This window comes from Centruroides vittatus, unplaced genomic scaffold (genome assembly GCF_030686945.1).
Source record: "Centruroides vittatus isolate TY-2023 unplaced genomic scaffold, ASM3068694v2 scaffold_712, whole genome shotgun sequence".
Classification (NCBI taxonomy): Eukaryota; Metazoa; Arthropoda; class Arachnida; order Scorpiones; family Buthidae; genus Centruroides; species Centruroides vittatus.
The window spans coordinates 1,099,853-1,122,062 of record NW_027122715.1 but is presented as its reverse complement, the minus strand read 5'-3'; the positions used below and the strand labels follow the sequence as shown (position 1 = coordinate 1,122,062).

At 29.1% G+C, this 22,210-nt stretch overlaps 1 protein-coding gene across 1 annotated transcript in view; it reads right to left on the bottom strand.

Annotated features, from left to right (window-relative positions):
• Window positions 1-22,210, bottom strand: part of Dd (CTD nuclear envelope phosphatase 1-like protein dullard) — a 64,093-nt gene that overhangs the window by 18,550 nt on the left and 23,333 nt on the right. The window contains exons 3-6 of the mRNA XM_067287830.1: window positions 20,669-20,787; window positions 20,522-20,593; window positions 14,930-15,046; window positions 11,910-12,021 (exon numbers count right to left, since the gene is read on the bottom strand). Coding sequence (XP_067143931.1) covers window positions 11,910-12,021; window positions 14,930-15,046; window positions 20,522-20,593; window positions 20,669-20,787 — 420 coding nt within the window. The remainder of the gene's footprint in view (window positions 1-11,909; window positions 12,022-14,929; window positions 15,047-20,521; window positions 20,594-20,668; window positions 20,788-22,210) is intronic.

The window sequence follows — 22,210 nt, the reverse complement described above, 5'->3', positions numbered from 1 at the left end:
TCATTAAGTCTGACTGTACTGCTGATACAAACGACAGTTTTTATCGTCCCACCCCTTCGACCTTTAATCACCAAAATTTAATAGCATCAATCCCCAAAATACACAAAATTTCAGAAATTTTTGCCAAAAAGCACACAAGTTATTAAGCCTCAAAGAGGGTGAACAAAATCGTGCCCCCCCTATACACACACACTAACATCCATACATACAGAAAAAATCCTAAATTTTTTTTGCATTTCTTGACATTTCAAGGTATCCTGAAACCAAAACTGTAAAAATCTTGGGGGGTTATTTTTTGACCAATCACCATACTTTCCCTGTTACATATATCAGCCGGAAAAGTAAAAATAAGCTTTTCCATTTGAAAAAAATTGAAGTTTATATTGGTTTTACCAATAATAGTACCATCTGTGGGGAAACCAATAGCACCATCTTATGATAGCCCCTTTGATACACTACAAATTTTATTTGGAACATTTTTTGTAGGATGCAAATTTCTTGAGATATTTGTGTTTATTGATTGACACCCTATATATTATTTATTGTTGAATCTTAGAAAATTAGATATAGACCTTTTTGAAAAATAAAGTTGACATTTTTAACTATTCTGTTATTGTACTTTCACATAGCAATCATAAAAGGTTACCAACCCTGACATAAACTTATAGTTTGAGCTAATAAATTAAATTATGATTATATTTTTTATAATTAAATTAACCAAATAAAGAAATTAAAATAGCTCAACATAATAAAAGTGAGAATTGATGATATTATTTTGATCCTATGAATTATTTAATAAAAATTACATTTACAAAAATTTGAAAAAGAATTTCTTGGAACAAGTTTCAAATTTGTGTATATTAGTCTAATTAATATAGCTGATTATATACTAGTCTAAATCAATATACATCTGGAATATATTTGGATGGACATGTCTTCATATTAAGCAAGTGTTGTATCCGAATTCACTAAGCCATTCTTTTCTCAGACTTCCTAATTTAATTAATTAAATCACAAAACTGATATTTTTTATGATTATTTTAACCTTTTAACAAAATCTGGAATATTTTAATGGCAATAACAAAGTTTTCATATTATTTCTGCCCACAATGATATTAATAAGAGTATTTGTGCAGAGTATTTTAAACAATTAGACAACTGTCATTTCATTTACATTTGATGTTATGATTTTCCATTAAAATTTATTACTAAATTTACTTTTTCTTTTATGTATAAAGGTATCATAGAGTACATACATATAACAATACATCTAATACATATCAGCCCATATTTAATTAATATATCCAAATATTTAAACACTTGCTTTTTGGACTATAAGTAAGGTAACCAATACTAATAGCTAATATGATACCAGATAGTTTGGTTTTGGAAATTTACTTATACAATTATGTGATAAAAAGGACTGAAAGCAAGAATTAAACAAAGGTCTGAATAGCATAACTGGAAATGCATTCACATGGTAAGCAGAAATTACAGGATTTAATCCTTCTTGTTCCAGATTGATTTATTAAATTTAGTATAATATAGTGGCATAACTGCCTACCTTCAGGCCAGATTATCTTGTTAATTAATTATTGTCTATCCTACTCATAACCTGAAAATCAGACGTTTAAATATTTGTGTATCATAAAATACTTATTACATGATGATGACATTCCTAACTCAACAAATTAAAATTCATGAAAAAAGTTCTTTCATTAAAACTGTTTTTTATTTGGTGCACTTTTAACTATATTTAATCTACTGGTTTAACTGGTTTTAAGATTATTTTTTCTTTTTGCAAATGTCATACTCATCTGATACTGGGGTTCCAAGTGTTATGCCAGACTAAAGTCAAGGCATAGCTACCCAAACAAGTTATACATTAAGTTTCTGTGTTATTGGCATATATGTGAACATCTAGAAACTTTCTAACAATGTGACGTGTTCAATATTGCTGCTTTCTGTAGTGCCATGTATATGTTTTTACTAGCTGGTACCCACAACTTCACTTGTATGGATTTTGCAAGAAAATGCCATTTATATTCAGTATTTCAACAACCATAGTAATTGTTATATAACACCTACCACTGAGAATGATGAGAATTGCTGAGAATCAAACAAACTGTTTTCAATTTGATCAATTTTCTGGAACATTTACAATCATTCTATAATCAATATGCAATAACAAATTCGAATTTAAAACGGTTTGAACATTTGGTTAAAAAATCTAGATATATAAAAATATTTATAACATCTGAAATTTAATACACTTAAGAACTCAATGAAGACTAAATGTAGTTGAAAACAAAAAATCACATCTTAAATAGTACAGTAGAAGCCATTCTTTAGGTTAAGCCTTAATGCTTTCCTTCTCTCCCCGCAGAAGAATTTTGAAAAATCCCTTCTTAGTGTGCACTTTCATGACATACCCTAACTGTATACCAAATTTCACCTCTTTAGGTTCAGTGGTTTGCTCTAGGTGATGATGAATCAATCAGTCAGTCAGTCAGTCAGTCAGGACAAGTAATTTTATATATTTAGATTAAGGTTTAATGTTTCTAGACTTTTGTGTATTATGATACCAGTAGAAGAGAGGACAACAGATACAATAAATATTGGGTTGTTCAGAAAGTAATTTCATTTTTTTTCATGGAGGAAAAAACAATTTTCTTATAATATATAAATATTTTATTGAATTATATATTGACCATTTTGGTCAAATATCTGTTGCCATCTTTCTGGTAGTAGCATGATTCCACATTCATAAAAGTTTTGATTTTTGCTTACAAAAAACTGATCCAAGTGATTTTTGACATACTCATTTGAAGTAAATGTTTAAAATATTTTGTAAAGACCAGAACAAGTAATAATCCGAGGGTTCCAGATCTGGTAAATATGGTGGGTGTAGTAGTACTGTACATCCCATCCAAATTGTAACAGTTTCTGATGAGTTACCAAACTTGCGTGAAATTTGGCATTATCGTGGTAAAACACTACACCTTTCTGATTGATCAATTCTGGCCTTTTCTGTTTGATGATATTACTCAATTTGTTTACTCGATGGCAGTACACTTTCAAATCAATTGTTAAATTGTCTGGTAAAAGCTCAAAAAAAAATTCCCTTAAAATCCCACCAAAGAGAGCATCTCTCTTTAATCTCTTAGTGATTTCGTGTGTTGTTATTTGGCAGTTTGCTTCAATCGGTACCTTTATTTTGTTTTTATTGGCTTCAACAGGCCATCTAGTATCTTCAATATTGAAATTGCCAGAACGAAATTTTGTGAACCAGTTTTGGCACTGTCTTTCTCTCAACACATCTTCTCCATACATGTACCACAACTTTTTCTTGCTTGAAGAGCATTTTGATTTTTTGGTAATAAAAAAGCAAAATGATGCTTTTGATTTTCCATATTTGATGGAACACCGAAAAAAAAAAAAAAATTGTACAGAATCAAACAAAATTTTTTACAAATAAGCCTTAAAATGTAGTATTTATGAAACCGTGCCGGTGCTTATTCTGCAACTTGAACACACACTATATGGTGTATTTTCTCGGACACATGGCAAATTTCATCACTAATTTTTCTTCAGTTGATTCAACTGAAGAAAGATTAGTGATAAAATTTGCCATGTGTCCAAGAAAATACACCATATAGTGTGTGTTCAAGTTGTAAAAAAGCCTTAAAATGTCAGCTGTCAAAATGTATAATGAAAATGTGGTTTAAAATGAAATTGGCTGGTAAAAATACAACTAATCCCTCTAGTAATAAAAAAAAAAACGAATTTACTTTCTGAACAACCCAATACCTTATCCATTCTTCACATCTGTCTTATTTCTTGAGTGAGTGGAGTGTACTTGTTGATTTTTTTTCAGTATGAGCAATTTTCATGTTTTGAGTGTTTGGAACAGAGATGTCTATTATTTAAGCGATCTTACTGCATTTGTCAATGAGAGTGATGTCAGGACTATTGTAATTGTAATGAATTGTTTTATCTGTGATTATGTCTCTATCACAGTATATTTTGTATGTTGTTTTCTAATACTGCCTATGGGTATATTTGTAGTATGGTACCTGGGTGTTTAATAATGCATGTTTGTGTGCAAGTTCTTCATTTATTAGATTTACTACTTGATTAAGCCTATGTAAATAGTCTGTCTGTTCTAAGAACTTGCAACCAGAGATTGTATTGTTTCTAGCAGAATGTGGCATTTTCTGCAAGAGTCATTTGTGAGTGATGCATCCTTCGGGATGTGTTTTCTATAGTTTTTAGTGTTTATGACCTGATCTTAAATGGCAACCCTAAACCTCTTATGTCTCTCCAAACAGGCAGTCCCTAGTCATCCAGTAGTTTTGAAAACATAGTCCTAAGCTAGGTCATAGGCTTGCTTGTCGTGAAGTGCCTTTTGGGCCCATGACTGCTTAATGGTGTCTGTTATTTATGTGTTTAGCTATGTCCAGGTGCTCAGAAGGTAAGTTAAAGATGTGTGGTTACTGTCTGCCAAAGATTTGTTTCTTGGTTTTTGTGGAAAACTCCTACAGTGGCAGATATTGTTTGTAATGCAGGTTAACTATATTAGTCAGACCACAGCCCCTTCCTTATGAGGAAGAGTTAATCTTTCTACAAAAGATTTTGGATGTATTGTTTATGCTTAGTAAGTGTTATTCTTGTTTTCCTTTGGAGCTGCTCGAGATCTGTGTGTGTCCAGTGTATAACGCCAAAAGAAGAAGTGAGTACAGTGTATTAATAGCTTTAATAGTATGGTTTGCATTTAGATGCATTCTTTTTAGTGCATGTAATCTGTTCTGGTATTCAAGTGTTAATCTTTGTTTTATCTGTGCATGTTCTGTAAGTTTGGCCTGTTGGAATTCTAAATACTTGTAAAACTTGCCCTTTTCCATGGATTCAATAATATCTCTACTTCTGAGTACAAAGTCTCCTTTCCTCAGAACTCCTTTTTTCAATGTGTAGTGTTTCACATTTGTCTAGACAAAACTCCATTTGTATATCATTTGAGTATGTGTATGTGTCGTTTGTAAGTATTATTATTATAACCACTGTATTTTTGTAAATTGTCTAGCATGTTGATCTATTCAAGAGAACCATAAAATCATATACTTCCATATGGTAAAAACCATCATGCCAGTTTAAGTGAGATTATACATCCCCTAAAGCAGTGATTCTTAACAGGGGAGTCGCAGCCCCCTAGGGGTCCGTAAGAAGTTTACCGGGGGGCCGCCAAATCATGCAAAATTTCCTTCAGAATATAATAAAAAGAAAATTGATGTATAACTGAATATCATATTGAAAAGTGAAATAAGAAAGATAAAGTTTTTCCTATTTAGTTTTTTTATTTATTTCTTATTTCTTCCTACATACAACTTTGTTAGTACAGAAGAAATAAATGCAAATATGCTACTTACACCCAGTGCCCTAACAAGGGCAGTGCCAGCGGTGCCCAGGCACAGGGCCTAGACACTGGGGGCGCAGAAATTAGCTGGACCAAGTTTTGGGTCATAGTTTTGGGGCATAGTTACAGGTGCTCGCACTGGGCACATAAAAGGCTAGTTACTGAGCTGTTTACACCGCATATTTTCTTCTTTTATTCCAAAGTAATTCTAAGAAACTATTAATGCTTGGAATTTTAAAAATAATTAGGAAAAATAGTAGGCTTAGTAGTAGGCTTTGAAAATATAAAATTTTTTGCAAAAGATATGCAAAATCTTTACAAGTTGTGGGTGTTTTAGCTTTAGTTTAGTTTTAGCATCAACTTTGGATTGAATAATAGTGCATTTCTTTCTTATATTGTGTGTTTAGTTTTAATTATTTATAATTAACCCATAAAAATGAGCAAATAACAGAATGGAACATTATAAAATTTTTTTAATGTAAATAATCACGGACCAGGACTTTCAAAAAGAAAATATAGTGAAGAAAATACTAGTGAAACAGTGATACAGTGAAAAATGCAATGGAAAAAACCACAAGTCCTAGAACTAAGGCCGCGACTCCACTAGCCGTAAAAGGGCCGTAAAACCCCTCACCGTAAAAGCTTTTAATCACGTGACCATGATATTTTACGCCTGAGCAGGTCGTAAAACCAACGTAAAAGCGAGTTGAACACTGCTCAACTCGCTTTTATGTTGGTTTTACGACCTGCTCGGGCGTAAAAGCTTTTACGGTGAGGGGTTTTACGGCCCTTTTACAGCTAGTGGAGTCGCGGCCTGAAGGTATAAAATTAAGTAACATTAAAATTAGAAAATATGATCATGATTATATCAAATATGGGTTCGTAAGCATAGAAGTTCAAGGAATTACAAAGCCACAAGAAATCTCATTAAATAATTTTTGAATATTTTTTGTTTTTTCTATGAATTTTTAATTTTATTCTTTGTTAAAAAATAAGTGAGTTTTTATGTTTAATTGTGAAGTTTGAATATTATTTAAATAGATAATGAAATAATAAAGTTATGATTTACATTTATTATACAAAAAAATAAAGCAATAATAAAAAAATCAATTTATTATAGACAATTTAACAAATATAAATTATTATTAAAAAAAGTGGGGGTCACAAAAAAATTATGAAATATTTGGTGGGCTGCAAGTATAAAAAGGTTAAGAACCATTGCCCTAAAGAACACATAAACAAAAAGAAAGAGTTACATCACATAAAAATTAATGAGTTTTTATTCTAAGACAGTTTTACAGTTTTAGAATAAGCCACTAACTGTTTTATTGCTCTCTGAATGAAAACTCTTCCTGATTTTAAGTCAGTCATATTACAATGTTATTATTTTATTGTACTTGAAAGAATGTTTTCTTTAACATTTATTTAATAACTAGTTTTGTTAAATCTGATTAATTTTATCTTTTAATTACAGTTTAACCAGCATGCCAGTAACCCTAGGGTTTCCAGCGTGCAAATCTTCTCCAGTTACATGTGGCTTGCCAATCAATCCATGAAAATATAGTATTATTATTATTACCACTGAGAGTAGTTCTATCTACTCAAAGGAAGAAAGAAAGAAAGAAGGGGATAAGAAAAAGCACAAAAGATCCCAGTAGTGTGCTGAGCAATTTGAGGTGACTTGGGGGGGGGAAGAAAAGGTTTTTCTTTGGTTTCGATAATAAGACAATTTAATTTTGCAGTGTCAACTGAAAAGAAACTTCCAAGCCAAAGCACATTTTAAGGGATGTATTGAACAAAAAGAATTGAATAAAAGGATGTTGAATAGTAAATACAAAAAATTCTGTTTTTGATGAACATTGTTTATTAAATAATTGCAATATTTAAAAAAAAAAAAAAAATAGTGTTAAGATTTCATATCATGAGTGTAATGCATATTGTAAAAAATTTTAAATGTAAAAATAATGAAAACTAAAAATAAGATTAATAAGAACTTGAGTGGAAAAAATGTATGATAAAAAATAACTAATAAAAAGGAAAAATATAGTAAGTAGAATATATATATATAACAATATAATAATCCAAGAATATGTAAATCAAGATGATATTATGAAAAATTAATTATGATAAAATATGTAACTATTAATAAAGTAATAGAAATATAATTAATAGAATATGTAAATAAAGGGGATAATGTTCAAGTCACAGAATTGTTAAGAATGCAAACTTACAAAAGAAGCAATACTATGTATACTATGTTTCAAAACAATGGTTTTAATTTAATACAATTTAAAGAAATCTTAAGTGTATTATAAAATACTTTAAAAAGCTCTGAAAAATATTGTTGAAAATTACTGATTTCATGTATACTTAATTATAGCAATAAAATTATAATAAAACTATAATTTTATTATAGTTTTATTATAATCCTAATCCAAATCCTAACAAATAAATAGTAATTAAATTCAAAACAAAAATCTACTCAAGATAAACATAACATATTCATCTCAGAAAAGTTTTGAATCATACAAGGCTGTGGAAATAAGTATGAAGTCTTCTGCTTACCACTTAAAGTAAGTAAAATCTATGCAAATTAGGTATTGCATATATAATGGAAAACTACTTAAATACTCAAAGTTGCTTTGTGTTTGTTAACTGCCATCAGTAGTTCCTGATATTGGCAGTAGAAATGGCTCCAATGACTTAACTGTCTGACAATTTAAAAACAAAAAAATCATATCATTGCATTGCTGAAGAACAGATATTCTCAATGTTATGTTGCCCAGACAATTAGGTGTTCACAGTCCCCTGTAATTAAGATATGAAAGAAATATAGAACAACAAAATTGTAAAAACTTGATTCAAAAGTGGGTGTCTACATAGGATATTACATCAAATTAGCAGCAGTAGAAACAATATTAAACTATACTGGAAATTAGAATAAATATGAAAAAACACCACCTTTAATCATCCAGCAAAAATATTTAATAATATAAAAACGTTTTCAACCATTTTTATATTATTAAATATTTTTGCTAAATGATTAAAAGTGGTGTTTTTTCATATTTAGCAGCAGTATGCTGCAAGCAACCTTGAAGCAACTGAATGCTGCTTGGTCCAAGATCAGCAGAATACTAGTCTCAGACAGAACAGTAAAGAATTTTATCCATTCCATGGATATGATTCTAACTGTATTCCTATAAGAAAATTAAAACAAAGCCAAGATTAACCAAAATTCACTAACAGAAATGACTGTTGAGGACAAAAAACAAAAAAAACTGGACTATAGAAGAACAGTCATGTCATCTTTAGTAATGAGTCAAAGATCAACATCAAATATGATGATGATGGCTGTGCTAAACACACTAAAATTAAACTGTGACAAACAATCAACAACAAAGAGGGACAGAGGAGGGGGAAGGAGGGTAGCGTGCTTCTTTGTTTTTCTGTAAAAATCTCAAACTTGTTCCATTTAGTGTAATTCCACTCAAAAAGTTTAAAAATAAATAAATAAATAAATTTGTTTGTTAAACCTACTGTTTAAATGATCTAAACCTACTGATGATCTATTCTGAATTCTTTCTGAACATTTTAAAAAACTTTTTTTTTTTTTTTTTTTTTATAATTTAGGTATTCTTGAAACCGTGTTTTCTTATATGTTGAGCATCAAACACAAGACCGTGTTATTTATTAAACACTTGGCACTTTTCCACTTCTATTAGTTGAGACGAGATTTTATTTCACTCGTTTCGGGCATTTCGCCCCTCTTCAGTCAACTAATAAAACAATATACAACATTTCAAGTAATATAACACACACTAACAGATACCACAAAAATTAATTTAAAACGTACCGTTAGTTCCTCGAACTCAAGGGTGCGCGTGCATAGCACAATTTGGACCTCAAAGTTACAGCAACAAATGTAAATGTTCTACGTACGGCTAATTAAATTGTAAAATTTCTTTTAAAATATATAAACATACAGGCTTATTTTATACATATTTATATATTTTAAAAGAAATTTTACAATTTAATTAGCCGTACGTAGAACATGTACATTTGTTGCTGTAACTTTGAGGTCCAAATTGTGCTATGCACGCGCACCCTTGAGTTCGAGGAACTAACGGTACGTTTTAAATTAATTTTTGTGGTATCTGTTAGTGTGTGTTATATTACTTGAAATGTTGTATATTGTTTTATTAGTTGACTGAAGAGGGGCGAAATGCCCGAAACGAGTGAAATAAAATCTCGTCTCAACTAATAGAAGTGGAAAAGTGCCAAGTGTTTAATAAATAACACGGTCTTGTGTTTGATGCTCAATTTTAAAAAACTTTTTGATTCTGTATGCATTCTATGTTTGGTCTGCCTTGCCTGAAGATGGCATTAATACAGTGTTGAAAGTTCTAGTAAGTTTTTTCTGTTATTAAATATCTTTCTAACACTGAAAAACGTGTTCTTTCTTATATGTCATGACAAACTTTTTGAATTAGCATGTAATATAAAATCTATCACGGTCAATTTGCATTAATATGAATTGCTAAGAAAACAGTAGTTAGTTTGCTTTATCAAAAATTTGTATTAACAATTTTTGGATTAGGATTAAGGTCAGTGTTGTATAATTTAGAGAGTTAAGGCTTAACCCCTATTTTCTGAGTAAACTAGAATGGTCTGCTAAAACAAGATGTTCAAATTGCTCTACAGTCAGAGGTCAAACTATCTTTGATTATTAGAAGAAGAAAATTATTCTATTCAAAACAATGTTTATTACAGTACCACTTTTTATTGTTTACATTGAAAGTTTAAAAGCAACCATTATTGGAAATAGGATTATTTCTTGGAGGTTGTGAAGGTAATTTACAGTTTGATTTAATGAATTCTGGTAAAATATTTGTTTGCTTTATGCATAAACATTAACATTGTGACAATGACAAAATTTGCTTTAATGCAAGTCAACTATACTTCAAACAGAAAAAATTTAAAAAAAATAAAAATAATTATTATTATATGAGGGTAAATCAAAATAGAGTAAAAATGATTTTTTGTTTTATGCAGTGGATATACAACAGCAAAGTAAGTTTTTGTGAAAAGAATTTGTCTTATGAAATTGGCTAAGAAATAGTAAGTATGTATGCAAATATGTCTGACAGCACTGTGCCAACAATAAATGTTATTGTCAGCAGTTGCATACCAAAAGTGAAGTCAGTTTGTGATGAGCAGCATGCTGCTTTGAAATTTTGTCTGTCTGCAGAAATCTGCCATGGAAGCATATGAAATGTTGCAGTTGTTCTTCCACAATCAACTCCACTTCAGCAGTTCAAACAGTTTAAGCAGAGCCATTGAGTAAACTCTCAAATAACACTGAATGGACGGCCCAGAAATAGTGAGTGCACTACCATAGGAAATATATATTTCCTGTGGTAGTGTATTCACTATTCTGAATGATTACTTGCATTTAAGACATGTCTGTGCAAGATGGATCCCAAAATTGATAATGCCTGAACAGAAGCAGATATGAGCAGAGGTGTGTTGGAAACTTCAGCATCTGGGTAGTGGAGTATGGCAAGGCCTACCTAAATTAAATCATTACTGGGGATGAGAGTTGGCTTCACCATTACAATCCCAAAAGCAACGAGGCAAGCATAATCTGGTAATCATTCAGTTCTCCGATGCCAAAGAAATCAGTGTTGATTGGTCTGTGAGAAAAATAATGGTGGTTTCCTTCTTCAACTAATGTGGAATGATTCACCAACATAAAGTACCCTGCATATAATGGTTACTGGGCAGTATATGTGGCAGTTTTGAAGATCCTAACTGAACACATCCAAATAGTGTCCTGAGCAGCATCCATCTGGTGGACACCCACACCATAATAATATATGCCCTCAAGCTGCAATGTTGTTGCCAATATTTGTCCCAACAAAACATCAAATGTATGCCACACCTTCCACACAACCCAGACCTTGCTCCATGCAACTTATTTTTGTTCCCTTGTCTGAAATCAGAGCTATAGGGCCAGTGTTTCAGCTCATCAAAGACCATTCTGAAGAAGTCAGTTTTCTTTCTGAAGACAACGTCAAAAGATGGGTTCCAGGACTGACAGATACATTGGGCCAAATGCATAAAACTCAATAAAGACTACTTCAAAAATAAATAAATAAATAACATTATCAAATCTGGACTCTGTCTAATGTATTTCATGAGTAATGAATTCATTCTCACTCTTATTTGACTTGACCACATATATGAACGATATATTGTCTGACTAGCTACTTCCCAAATACACTGAAAAACATTTTCAGTATTTATATATCACTAAAAGAAATCTTAAAGTGAAAACATTTTACTAAATTTTATATTTATTTTTCAATGATGAATAACTTATTTTAAAGTTAATGGAGTTTTTAAGATTTATCTAAACATGATAAATATTGGAATTTTTATGCAAAATAATAAAGTTGTCATTTTTAAGCCTACATCTAAATAAAACTGCATTTACCTGGATATGCCCTGTAGGCACCAGGTGAATTATCCAAAATAAAAATGCTTGAAAGATCTTGGGTTATTGCTGATAGATCTTTTGTATAACTCCCATAATCAAATGTACAATGCTGTAAAATAAAAAAAAACAAAAAAAAAATCAATTTTACATGTTCTTTTAAAATTTAAAAAAATAAATATATAAACAAAGTAAAATATAAATTATCTGCATTGTCAAATAAATGTTTATTCAAAGATATAAAATCCCCCGAAAAAACTACAATGAATTCATTTTATTGTGGCTGAATATTTTTTATTATAGTAGAGTAGATATTTTAGAACACAATGACTATTATTTTCAATTTCAATAAAATGAACTCATTGCAATATTTCTAACACTTGTGAATATAAAGCTGAATGAAAAAAATCTATTAAAAATATTTACATTTACAAAATATTCTGTTGAAATATATTCAATATGATCTAACACAAATATTTATTATTAAAAATAAATTCTTCTGAATCCACATTAGTATTCTTAAAAATAAATAAACTTTATTAGAAAGAACCTTCTTTCACTAAAAAAAAAAAAAAAAGATTACAAATGGTTGTGTTTCTTAATCTTTATATGGCTGTCAGATTACACTGGACTATAATAATGCAACCAATTACTAATTAAATGTCAAATAATTTGGCCTAAAGGTAGGCATTAAGTGCCATCTCTTGATAAATTTAATAATTATAATTAAATTAATATTTTTTAATAATTAATTTAGAAAGTTGTGGAAGAAAAAAAAATCAATGAGTAACCAGTATGATTTTATCTAAATTAATAATTCTGGAAGCAAAGATCGGATGGAGGTTTGGATAGCATAATTGGCAATATGTCGGGAGTTAGTGGTTCAAGTCCCACCTTCGGCCAATTCTTTTCTTTTGGAACCTTTTAAATTAATTATTAAAATATCAATTATTATTATTATATTTATCAAGAGATGGTGCCTAATGCCTATCTTTAGGCCTATTTATTTGACATTTGATTTGTAATTAGTAGCATTATTATAGCTTGATGTAATCTGGCCATCATCTGGCATTAAACAAAATATCGGATTAATAGATGTTTATATTTGCATTCAAGTCAATTTCACATAAAAAGTTCTGTGTTTCATAAAATTACAAATATGATCTGCTGAACAGAAAATTAAAAATTTGACATATTTATAATATGATCAATAAATATCTTATATTGAAATATATAAATTTATAAAAAACTGCAAAAAGGCCTTGTCACATTTTAATCTTTAAAAAAGATTTCAAAGAACAAAATATTACAAAATGACAAGTTCTATATTTGATGAATTATACACTTCTACTTGTAGGCTACTGCTTTTTTGCAATTTTTACTATTATATAAATCATTGTGGATAGTTCCAATGGAAGATGACTACAAGGAGTTTAAAACTCTGACTCCAGCCCACAAGTAAGGGTCTGTTGTACGGTGTGTACTTTGTCAAATATAGAACTTTGTTTTCATTGTGCAACATTTATTATTATTCTTTGAAATATTTTAAAAAATTATTATTATTTCTATATAATAAACCTTGAATTAAATTAAGTTAAACAAAAAATTAAAGATTCATATTTGTAAAATCAATCCTATTATCTTTACAATTATATAATAATAATAATATATCTCTAACATATATAAACATTTCTGAATGATTTATGTAAATGCAATTTTTGCAATTATATGTATAATAAAGTTTAGACAATAAATAAAGAAGTTTAGAACCATAAATCTTCAAAAATCAAACAAGAATTTAAATTCAGATATAGGATAATACATCACATAGTAACCAAAGCTAAATTTTCTAAATAAAATGTTTCTCCCCTCTTGTTTGGAATAAAAGATAAAATTGCCAATAGAAACAGCATCACTATATTAATTTAATTTATTTGTCTTAAAGACTCAAAATTAAAATGGCATGAAATGAAATTTCTAATTTGAAGATTTAAATACTAAAACATACTACCAAATTTTCAAGGTCTTAAGTGTCATCTTTAAGTAGGGCCACCTCTGCCTAAAAGTTTTTTTGTTGTTTCCAAAAATTTGTGCTAAGTATCTGAATATTTGTCAGATGTCCTTTATCAAAAAGTTAATGTCTTGATCAGCCATCAGAATTTCTAATAGCATTACAGTAATATAGAGACCAAATCATTCTGTGATCTGACTTCTCAAAGAATTTTAACACACTGATTAATCATTTACTTCAACCTCTGCAATTATCAACTAATTAATCAACTTGTTTTCAAATACTTTTACTAGTTAGTTACTAACTACTCTGTATAAGACAAAATGGAGCATTGTTATCTTATTTTCATTGTTTCCACAAATTACATTCACTGTTTGTTCTCAATGTCAATTCTCAGAAACTCATTTGATTCCTGAAAATATTTAATTAATGATTAATTCCAACAAAGACTAATATTAACAAAGATCGTTTCTTTTTTTTCCACAGTTTGTCATGCTCTGTGATGATAGCATCACAGAGAATGATAATGCCTGGAGGCAATTTCGCTTATTTGTGTATGAATGGAATCTTAATTTTCTGCTTTATTCAGGTTAAGTTACATTCTTTGTGCCTAAAAACCTTTTCCATTTTCATATTGGATAGGTTTCTGGCTTTAAATAAGATTTAACATAGACAATTGCTCCGTTATGAAGAAGTTTTTCCATTTAATCAGGTTTCTGTTTATTCAGGCTCTATTTTAGATAGATTTTACTACATAATATAAAATTACTCTCTACGAATTCAAAGCTATTTCTTTATAATTATTATTAAAATCAATAATTCTATGTAAATAAATTTACCAAATTTTCATAAAATGACTAATAAACTCAATTTACTATTGGAATAGTATATATTTATATTTCTAATATCACAAATAGAATAAATGTAAATAAATAAAAACTCATTAAGCAAAAGTAAGCATATTAAAATTTGAAATTTTAAATGTTTTAGTTTTAAAATTATACAATACCTGTCTATAATACCTTCTTCTTAAAATTCCTCTATTATTGTCTAATTTATCAGCGACTGCAGCACCATATATTTCCATACTAGCAGTAAAAACTACTAGTTCATACCATTGACTTACCTATAAAAATGCAAATTAAATCTTGAAATATTATTTTAAATGTATTAACACGTTGACTGCCATCTACGAGATGACTCGTAGTTACCGTTTCTGCCTAGGACGCCACCTACGAGTTATATCGTAGTTTGTTTCCTTGCCATATTTGTGCAGCTACGATGTAATTCGTAGTATATCAGTGTAAATATGAATAGATAGCTTCAGGGGCAAGAACAAAAAATCAAGTTTGGCTTACATGAACAGAACATTTATTAATTAATGAACAGAAAATATAATCATAAAAAGTTTATTCAAAATCAAAAGCAAAACAATATTTTTATTGTTTGTGATAATTTATAAAACAAAAATATAAATTTAAACGAACAGAAAATATTATAAAATGTTTATTCAAAATCAAAAGCAAAACGATATTTTTATAGTTTGTGATAATTTTTAAAACAATCTTCTACGCAAAGGGCTGGCTTCTCAAGACAGATTGGACAGAAATAACGCGTTTCTCGGCGTTTTTTAGCTTTGGTACAAATTCGACATGGCTTTGTCGGATGTTGTTTTTTCTGAGTAGATGGGATACTCTGTAAATAGTGAAGCTTCTGCAATTTAATTTTTTTTGAAACTGGTTGAATCTCTTCTCCAATCAACGCTTTGACGAATGCTTCTCTAAACTTTTAGTTTAGAGAAGCATTCGTCATAATGAGAAGCATAAGTTTTATTTTAGAGAAAAAGAGAAGCATAAGTTAGCTTATAGAGAAGCATAAGTTTTATTTTAGAAGAAGTTGCTTTTTGAAAGAGTTTGTGTGCATTATGTATATATATTTCTATAATATGTAATGCAACCTTTTTGAGCCATCTAATAGTCTTTCTTAGAGCTGTGTAGTACGATAGCATTTGATCTGATCGTCAATGCCAGACGTTCCATGATTATAATCTCGAATTATATTCGGTTTCGTCGAACATTTTCCATTGCGATTGAACACCTCTACCATTTCAACAACGTGCATGTTTGAAATGGTAAGGACTTCTCGTTTGTCTTTCCATTTACATACAGTAACAGGACCATTTCGCTGCCAAATAAACTCCCCCATCCTCACCAAAAATTTTGTCAGATTCTGAATCACTTAGATTAGTGTAGTAATCAAGTTGTTTTTTAGTCAGTGGTCTTTTCTTATCCATTTTGGGATATTTATAATTTGATTATAAAAATAAATAAAAAATAACACTCTCAAAAAAGACGTAAATGTGATGTGCTCGCCTCTATATCCGATTTATTACTAATGAATTTAGACGCACATCTCCGATTGGCTGTAGCGAAGTGACAGGACGAATCGTGTCTGTGCACGAATTAACTCGTAGTTTGGCTTTAGCGAAGAGCTTTCTGTTACATAAGCCAACTACGAGATAATTCGTAATACCTTTATTTTAAGAAAAACACATTTTATATGCTATTTGATTATTACTATATACTCTGATTAGAGTTTTTAATAATATAGTATAATAAATTAAGTTGGCGTTTTACAACAGAATCCTAAAAATTAAATCTTGAAATATATTATTTAAATGTATTAAAAAGCAAAATATCAATATAATTTTTTTTTTTCAAAATCTAAAAGTAATTTTATAATATTTCGTGTAAAAATTTGACACGAATATATGTATTTAATTTGATATTGCCATTAGTTAACAAATTTACTTAATCACCTTATTCTTGCTGAGAAATGTTTATTTGCATAAACACAAATGTTTTCAACTTACTACAACAGGTCATCATCAGGTGCAGAATGCTGAGTCTGAATGTTTTACAAAAAATGAAACAAGTCAATGATGGAAAGTTTGAACAAATATAATATGAGATATATAAAGTTAAATACAAAATTATGAAAAATGTATTCTCTAAATGAGAACAATAAATAAAATTAATTAATTAAAAAGTGATAAAAACAAATAAAATTAATAAATATTGATAACAAGTGGCATATGTTAACATATACATGAATTGTATATGTAAGGATGCAAACTAAGGATGGAAGCAAATTAAGAGCTTCTATAATGTAATTTCTTTTTTAATGCTGAATTTCCAAGTTGAAAGTAGCCCATCGACAACTCTGGAATTAATGCAAATCATCAGTTAATTTGTTTTTATAAATTTTAATTTTTTCACTGCTCAGTGCTATTGTGGGAAACAGAGTTTTAAGGATATCAATGACACTATATCAAACATCTATTACTCATAGACACTATATAACAAATATCAATTTTAGATATTTGTTTATTTATATTTGAAAAAAATTGTAGACCTATAAATTCCCATTGTAGCCTGTCCACATGTCTTTCCTTAATCTCAAGAACAGGATTAGATAGATGAAATCCGAGACCAGATATGAAAACCTTATGGACAGAAGGCCCCGAGTGACTATATATTAACTTCCAGTTTGCACTGGAAGTCACATCATTTCAATTCAGAAGTTTTCCTTTGAAAGCAGTCAATAGATGATCAGCACGATTCTATTATTAAAGGAAAAGTATGATGTACAAGGGCAAAATATTACTAATTTGAGGTAGAGAGCATATATTTTAAATGAAATAATTTAAAAATATGATTAAAAATTGCAGCCTGGCATTGTGACAATATCACAATAAATAATCACTTGTTTGTTTTTTATTACTTTTTAATTATTTTATTTTATTTATTCTGCTTCTCCATTTACAGAGACTACTTTTTTCATAATTTTGTATTTAAATTTATCTCATATTGTATTTGTTCAAACATTGCTTTGTTGACTTGTTCCACTTTTTGTAAAGCAGTCAGACTCAACATTCTACATCTGATAATGACCTATTGTATTAAATTGAAAATGTTTCTGTTCATGCAAATAAACATTCATCAGCAAGAATAAAGTGATTAAGTAAATTTGTTAATTCACTGCTGGGTATGTGATTTAGATTGTTTTTAACTGATAAACCAAGAAACATAATATTACTCAAACACTCAACATATGAGAAGCAACAAGAATATATTAACACCATGAATTGCCAACTTGCACCTAACAATATTTTTGGAATCCTTGCATCAAAGGATAAAAAGATTTACGTTCACCTGTTTTGCATGTCTCTTACATATGTAAAATTTCATCATCCGTGAGCCTAGAATACCACATATTTTGCCTTCATAAAGATCCATAAACCCAGAAACCAACTGTGTCTGGTGATCAATAATTGCAGTTGTCCAACATTCTTGAGTGAAAAACAATTGGTCAAGTTCTGCAATACTAAGACTTTATCTCACCCATTCTCCATCAATAAGACTATATCTCTCCCATTCTGCATCAATAACTCTTTGCAATTGATAAAATACCTTAGCACTATCTCATTAGTCAACAAAGAATATACAACAGTTCTTGATTTTAATCTCTTTTTCTATTTATCAGACTACCTTCTTGTGTTTGTAAAATTAGAGATCTCCTCATCAACATTGAGGAAGTGCACCTTACATATTCTATTTTTTAAACTTTGTATATTATGTTCTTTTACATTAGTTATTTAAACTTTTTATCTTCTGTTCTTTAATGTAACTGTATTTTTGAATGTTTTGTAATTGAAGGAGACCAATCAATCTGATCAAGAACATTTTTATTATAAAAACTTCTTGCTGGAATTTCAAAGATTGAATTTTAATTGCATCAACATTGTTTGCCAGTTGTATACTATTCTTTTGGCTACTTAGTAATGCTATGGAGATAAAATGCCAATACGGACCATTTCTAATACAAATAGGCAAGATTGTTTTAAAATTTAATTTTGCATGACAAAAATGAGGTAAAAACATAAAGTGAAACCTATTTATGGCAACCACCCATGGTTCCCTTGAAAAGTGGTCTTTTAGACAGGTGGTCGTCCAAAACAGGTGGTGCTGTATTACCATATTTCCACACGTATTTTGCACACAAATATGGCTAAAAGCCATATCTACTAAGAAAACTTTGAGGTGTGCAAAAATAAGCAAATTTTTTCAACAATTGGTACTATATTTTATTCTTATCAGATAACTCGATTAACAGAAGTCGTCATGATTTTATAAGACAGATTTTTTATTTTCCTGCGAGTGCTTTCGACATATTTAAACATGTCGTCTTCAGGCAGAAATAGAATGCCTCTTCATGTGAATATTTCCTATGTTAGTAAAATAGTTGGCGTGACGTTCGCTCGAAATATTTAATTTACCTAACAAGACAGATTTAATACCAGTATTTTAAACATTAATACAATTCGCATTTTCTCGACTATAATGCACACTTTCTTTTTTCTGACTTAATTCAACTTGGTTTTCTTCCTTCGCTCCTCAGTTACATGTATTACGTCATTGATATAGAAGTGCGTGTTATCTCTCCACCACTTCAGTTTTGGTTTTAGTTACTTGAATCTTATTTTAACTTTAAAAATACTGTATTTTTTAATATTTAATATTTTCTTAAGTACAATAAAAAATTATTAATTAATAATAAAACGATTTTATTATTTCTTCTCATAACACGATTTCATTACTTCAATGACAATCGTGGAACTGAAAAAGGAAGGCTGCCTGTAAAACTGATTTTTGCATTAATGCATTTATTGTTTTTAGAATATTTTGCATGAGAAAATTATTTGGATATTATTTTTTCTAAAAATATCGAGGAAATAAGGTAGGTTGATACAGAAACTACTTATCGCACATGTACTGTATATGAGTTTCAAAATATAAATAAATATATAAAAATAAATTTTATGAAACGATGAGATCAGCCGATTAATTGTATCGTGTACAATATTTTATACCCCTAAGGAAAAATATGTAGGTCTACAGTACAATAAATTGCTTTTTCCCACAGTAACTTCGCCATTGTGATAAACCATTTTCACTTTTTCTGATAACATTACATGATCTTCTAACAAACAATTTGCATTTCTTTCATTTTTAGGACAATTTTGAACAAACTGAAATGAATTTCCTTTGTTGCTAGACTAATTCATTAACACCTGCACCTAATTTCAAGGATGGGAGAAGTGTCCCAAGGTGGGTTTGAACAAGAGTTTAGACCAGCTATATTCGTGGAAGTGGTTATTACAGGCTATTGTATGTTGTTTTGGAACAAAAATCGAAAGCCCGCGGTTGTGGTATGGGCAACTTATATGAAGACTCTATGTATAAACTATTCTGTGCCAGAAATTTTTGCCCATTTTGACAGGTGCCCGTCGAATGCAGATGGTCGCCTAAGCAGTTTTTACTGTATTAAGTTGAATAATAGTTGTACTGAATGGAAAAAGCTTAAACATTAATGACTTATAAAAAGTTATTTTGAAGTGCTTACCTAATTGATAGAAGATCATGATGAAAAAATATAAGAAAATTTTAAAATAGAAACAATAGTTCTAATTTATTTATCTCTGTTAGTTTAAATTAATAATTATATGAAATATTTATTAAATAAATAACTGGGTAATTACAATATCTAGAAAATAATCCACATGAGGCCTTTTATGCACAAAAAATCGAACTGGATGTCTGTCTATAGTCACCTAGAGAATAAAGCATAGTATTAAATAATTATTTTGAATTTTATTCTAATGAAATAAAATTTTTCTGTTACTTACTTTTAAAACAAAATCAGGTGGTGTGCCTGGTTTTACCATTTGTCTTATCACTCCATCATGATGCGAGTGAATTAATGTTTCATCCAAATCTAATACAAGAATCTTTCTTTTCACCAAATCTGCATATATATAAGATATCTTTATATAAATAATTTTAACAGAAATTTTATTAAACTTTTTCAGTTACCTATATGAATAAATACAATTTTTTTTTTTAATGAAAATAATAAATTTTACCTTAATCATGGAATAGTCAATTAAATAGTAAAAGGTATGTTGTTTCAAAAGAAAATCATATTTTTTTGCTTTTTGCTAAATCTGTTGAAAGCTGTAGATTATGAAAATGACTATAATATAAATTTCACAATAAATAGGACTGTTGACTTAAAGAACAATACCTTGATTTATTTTAAATTAGTCTTAGATAAAAACTTAAAAACAATTAAAAAAATAAGGAGATTTATATTTCAATTGACAAAATATTTGTAACATGTAAATTGTAACTATATTTAAATTGTGAAAGCTATCACAAATATAAACTACCTGAATATTTATAATAGGAACAAACAGGAACTTTTATCAAGAGTCAAGGCAGTGACTTCCCACCAAGTAAAAAAGTCAGTGACTGACTATATATATAGGAATCAAAGTTACCAATTTTTGTTGGTTGGTTTCTCTGCCTCCCCAAACTTCCACAGTAATTCCAAATATCTCATTTGAAAGGTGATTGTTTCTTAGTTAGTGTGCAAAATTTCAAGACATATGTATCCATATAGTTTTAATTTTCTTGTTGTTATTTATTTAAGTTATTTTTTGTATCTGCTGAATCCTTAATCATAAGATTGTATGATGATATTTCTTGCTAAAATGAAGTTTTCAATAAATACTTTATCACATTTTTACTTTGATTTCTTGTATTTTTTCAATTATATTTTACATGCTATTTTTTATATCTTGTCTTGATATTATAATAATCAATATTAGCGTAAAATAATTATATAAATAAAAAAAGATATTAATACATATTTTACTGTAAACATTTTTTAATAAATTAAAAGACTCCAAAATATAAATTTCTTGTTCACTAACTTATTAACTAAAAAATAATCATGGAATCAAACTGTAATTTGCATACAAATATTTTTAGAATTTTTTCACTACAATTCAACTAAATCAGGCCTAGGAGTGCTATTTCCCCTTTGAAAAAGTGAGAAAAGTGAGTTGAAATACAGAAAAAGTGAATAAAAAGTGAGTGCAATAGTGACAAAACAAAGTGAAAACACAGAAGGAAAACTCAGCAAAACAGCAGTAAAAATTGTTATTTCTTTTTATTCTGTTATGGTTAAACACATTTTAAAAATTTCTGTATATACTGTAATATAGTAGCCACTCGTTATATCGCGTTTTTTTTGGTCCCCTAAATTTTAAAAGCATTTGAGTCAATTAATTTTAAATTACCAATTACCACTGAATTTCTATTTGCAACGAAATACGAGAAAGAGCTAAATATGCAGAACAGGTGGATAGATCGATTGTCATTTG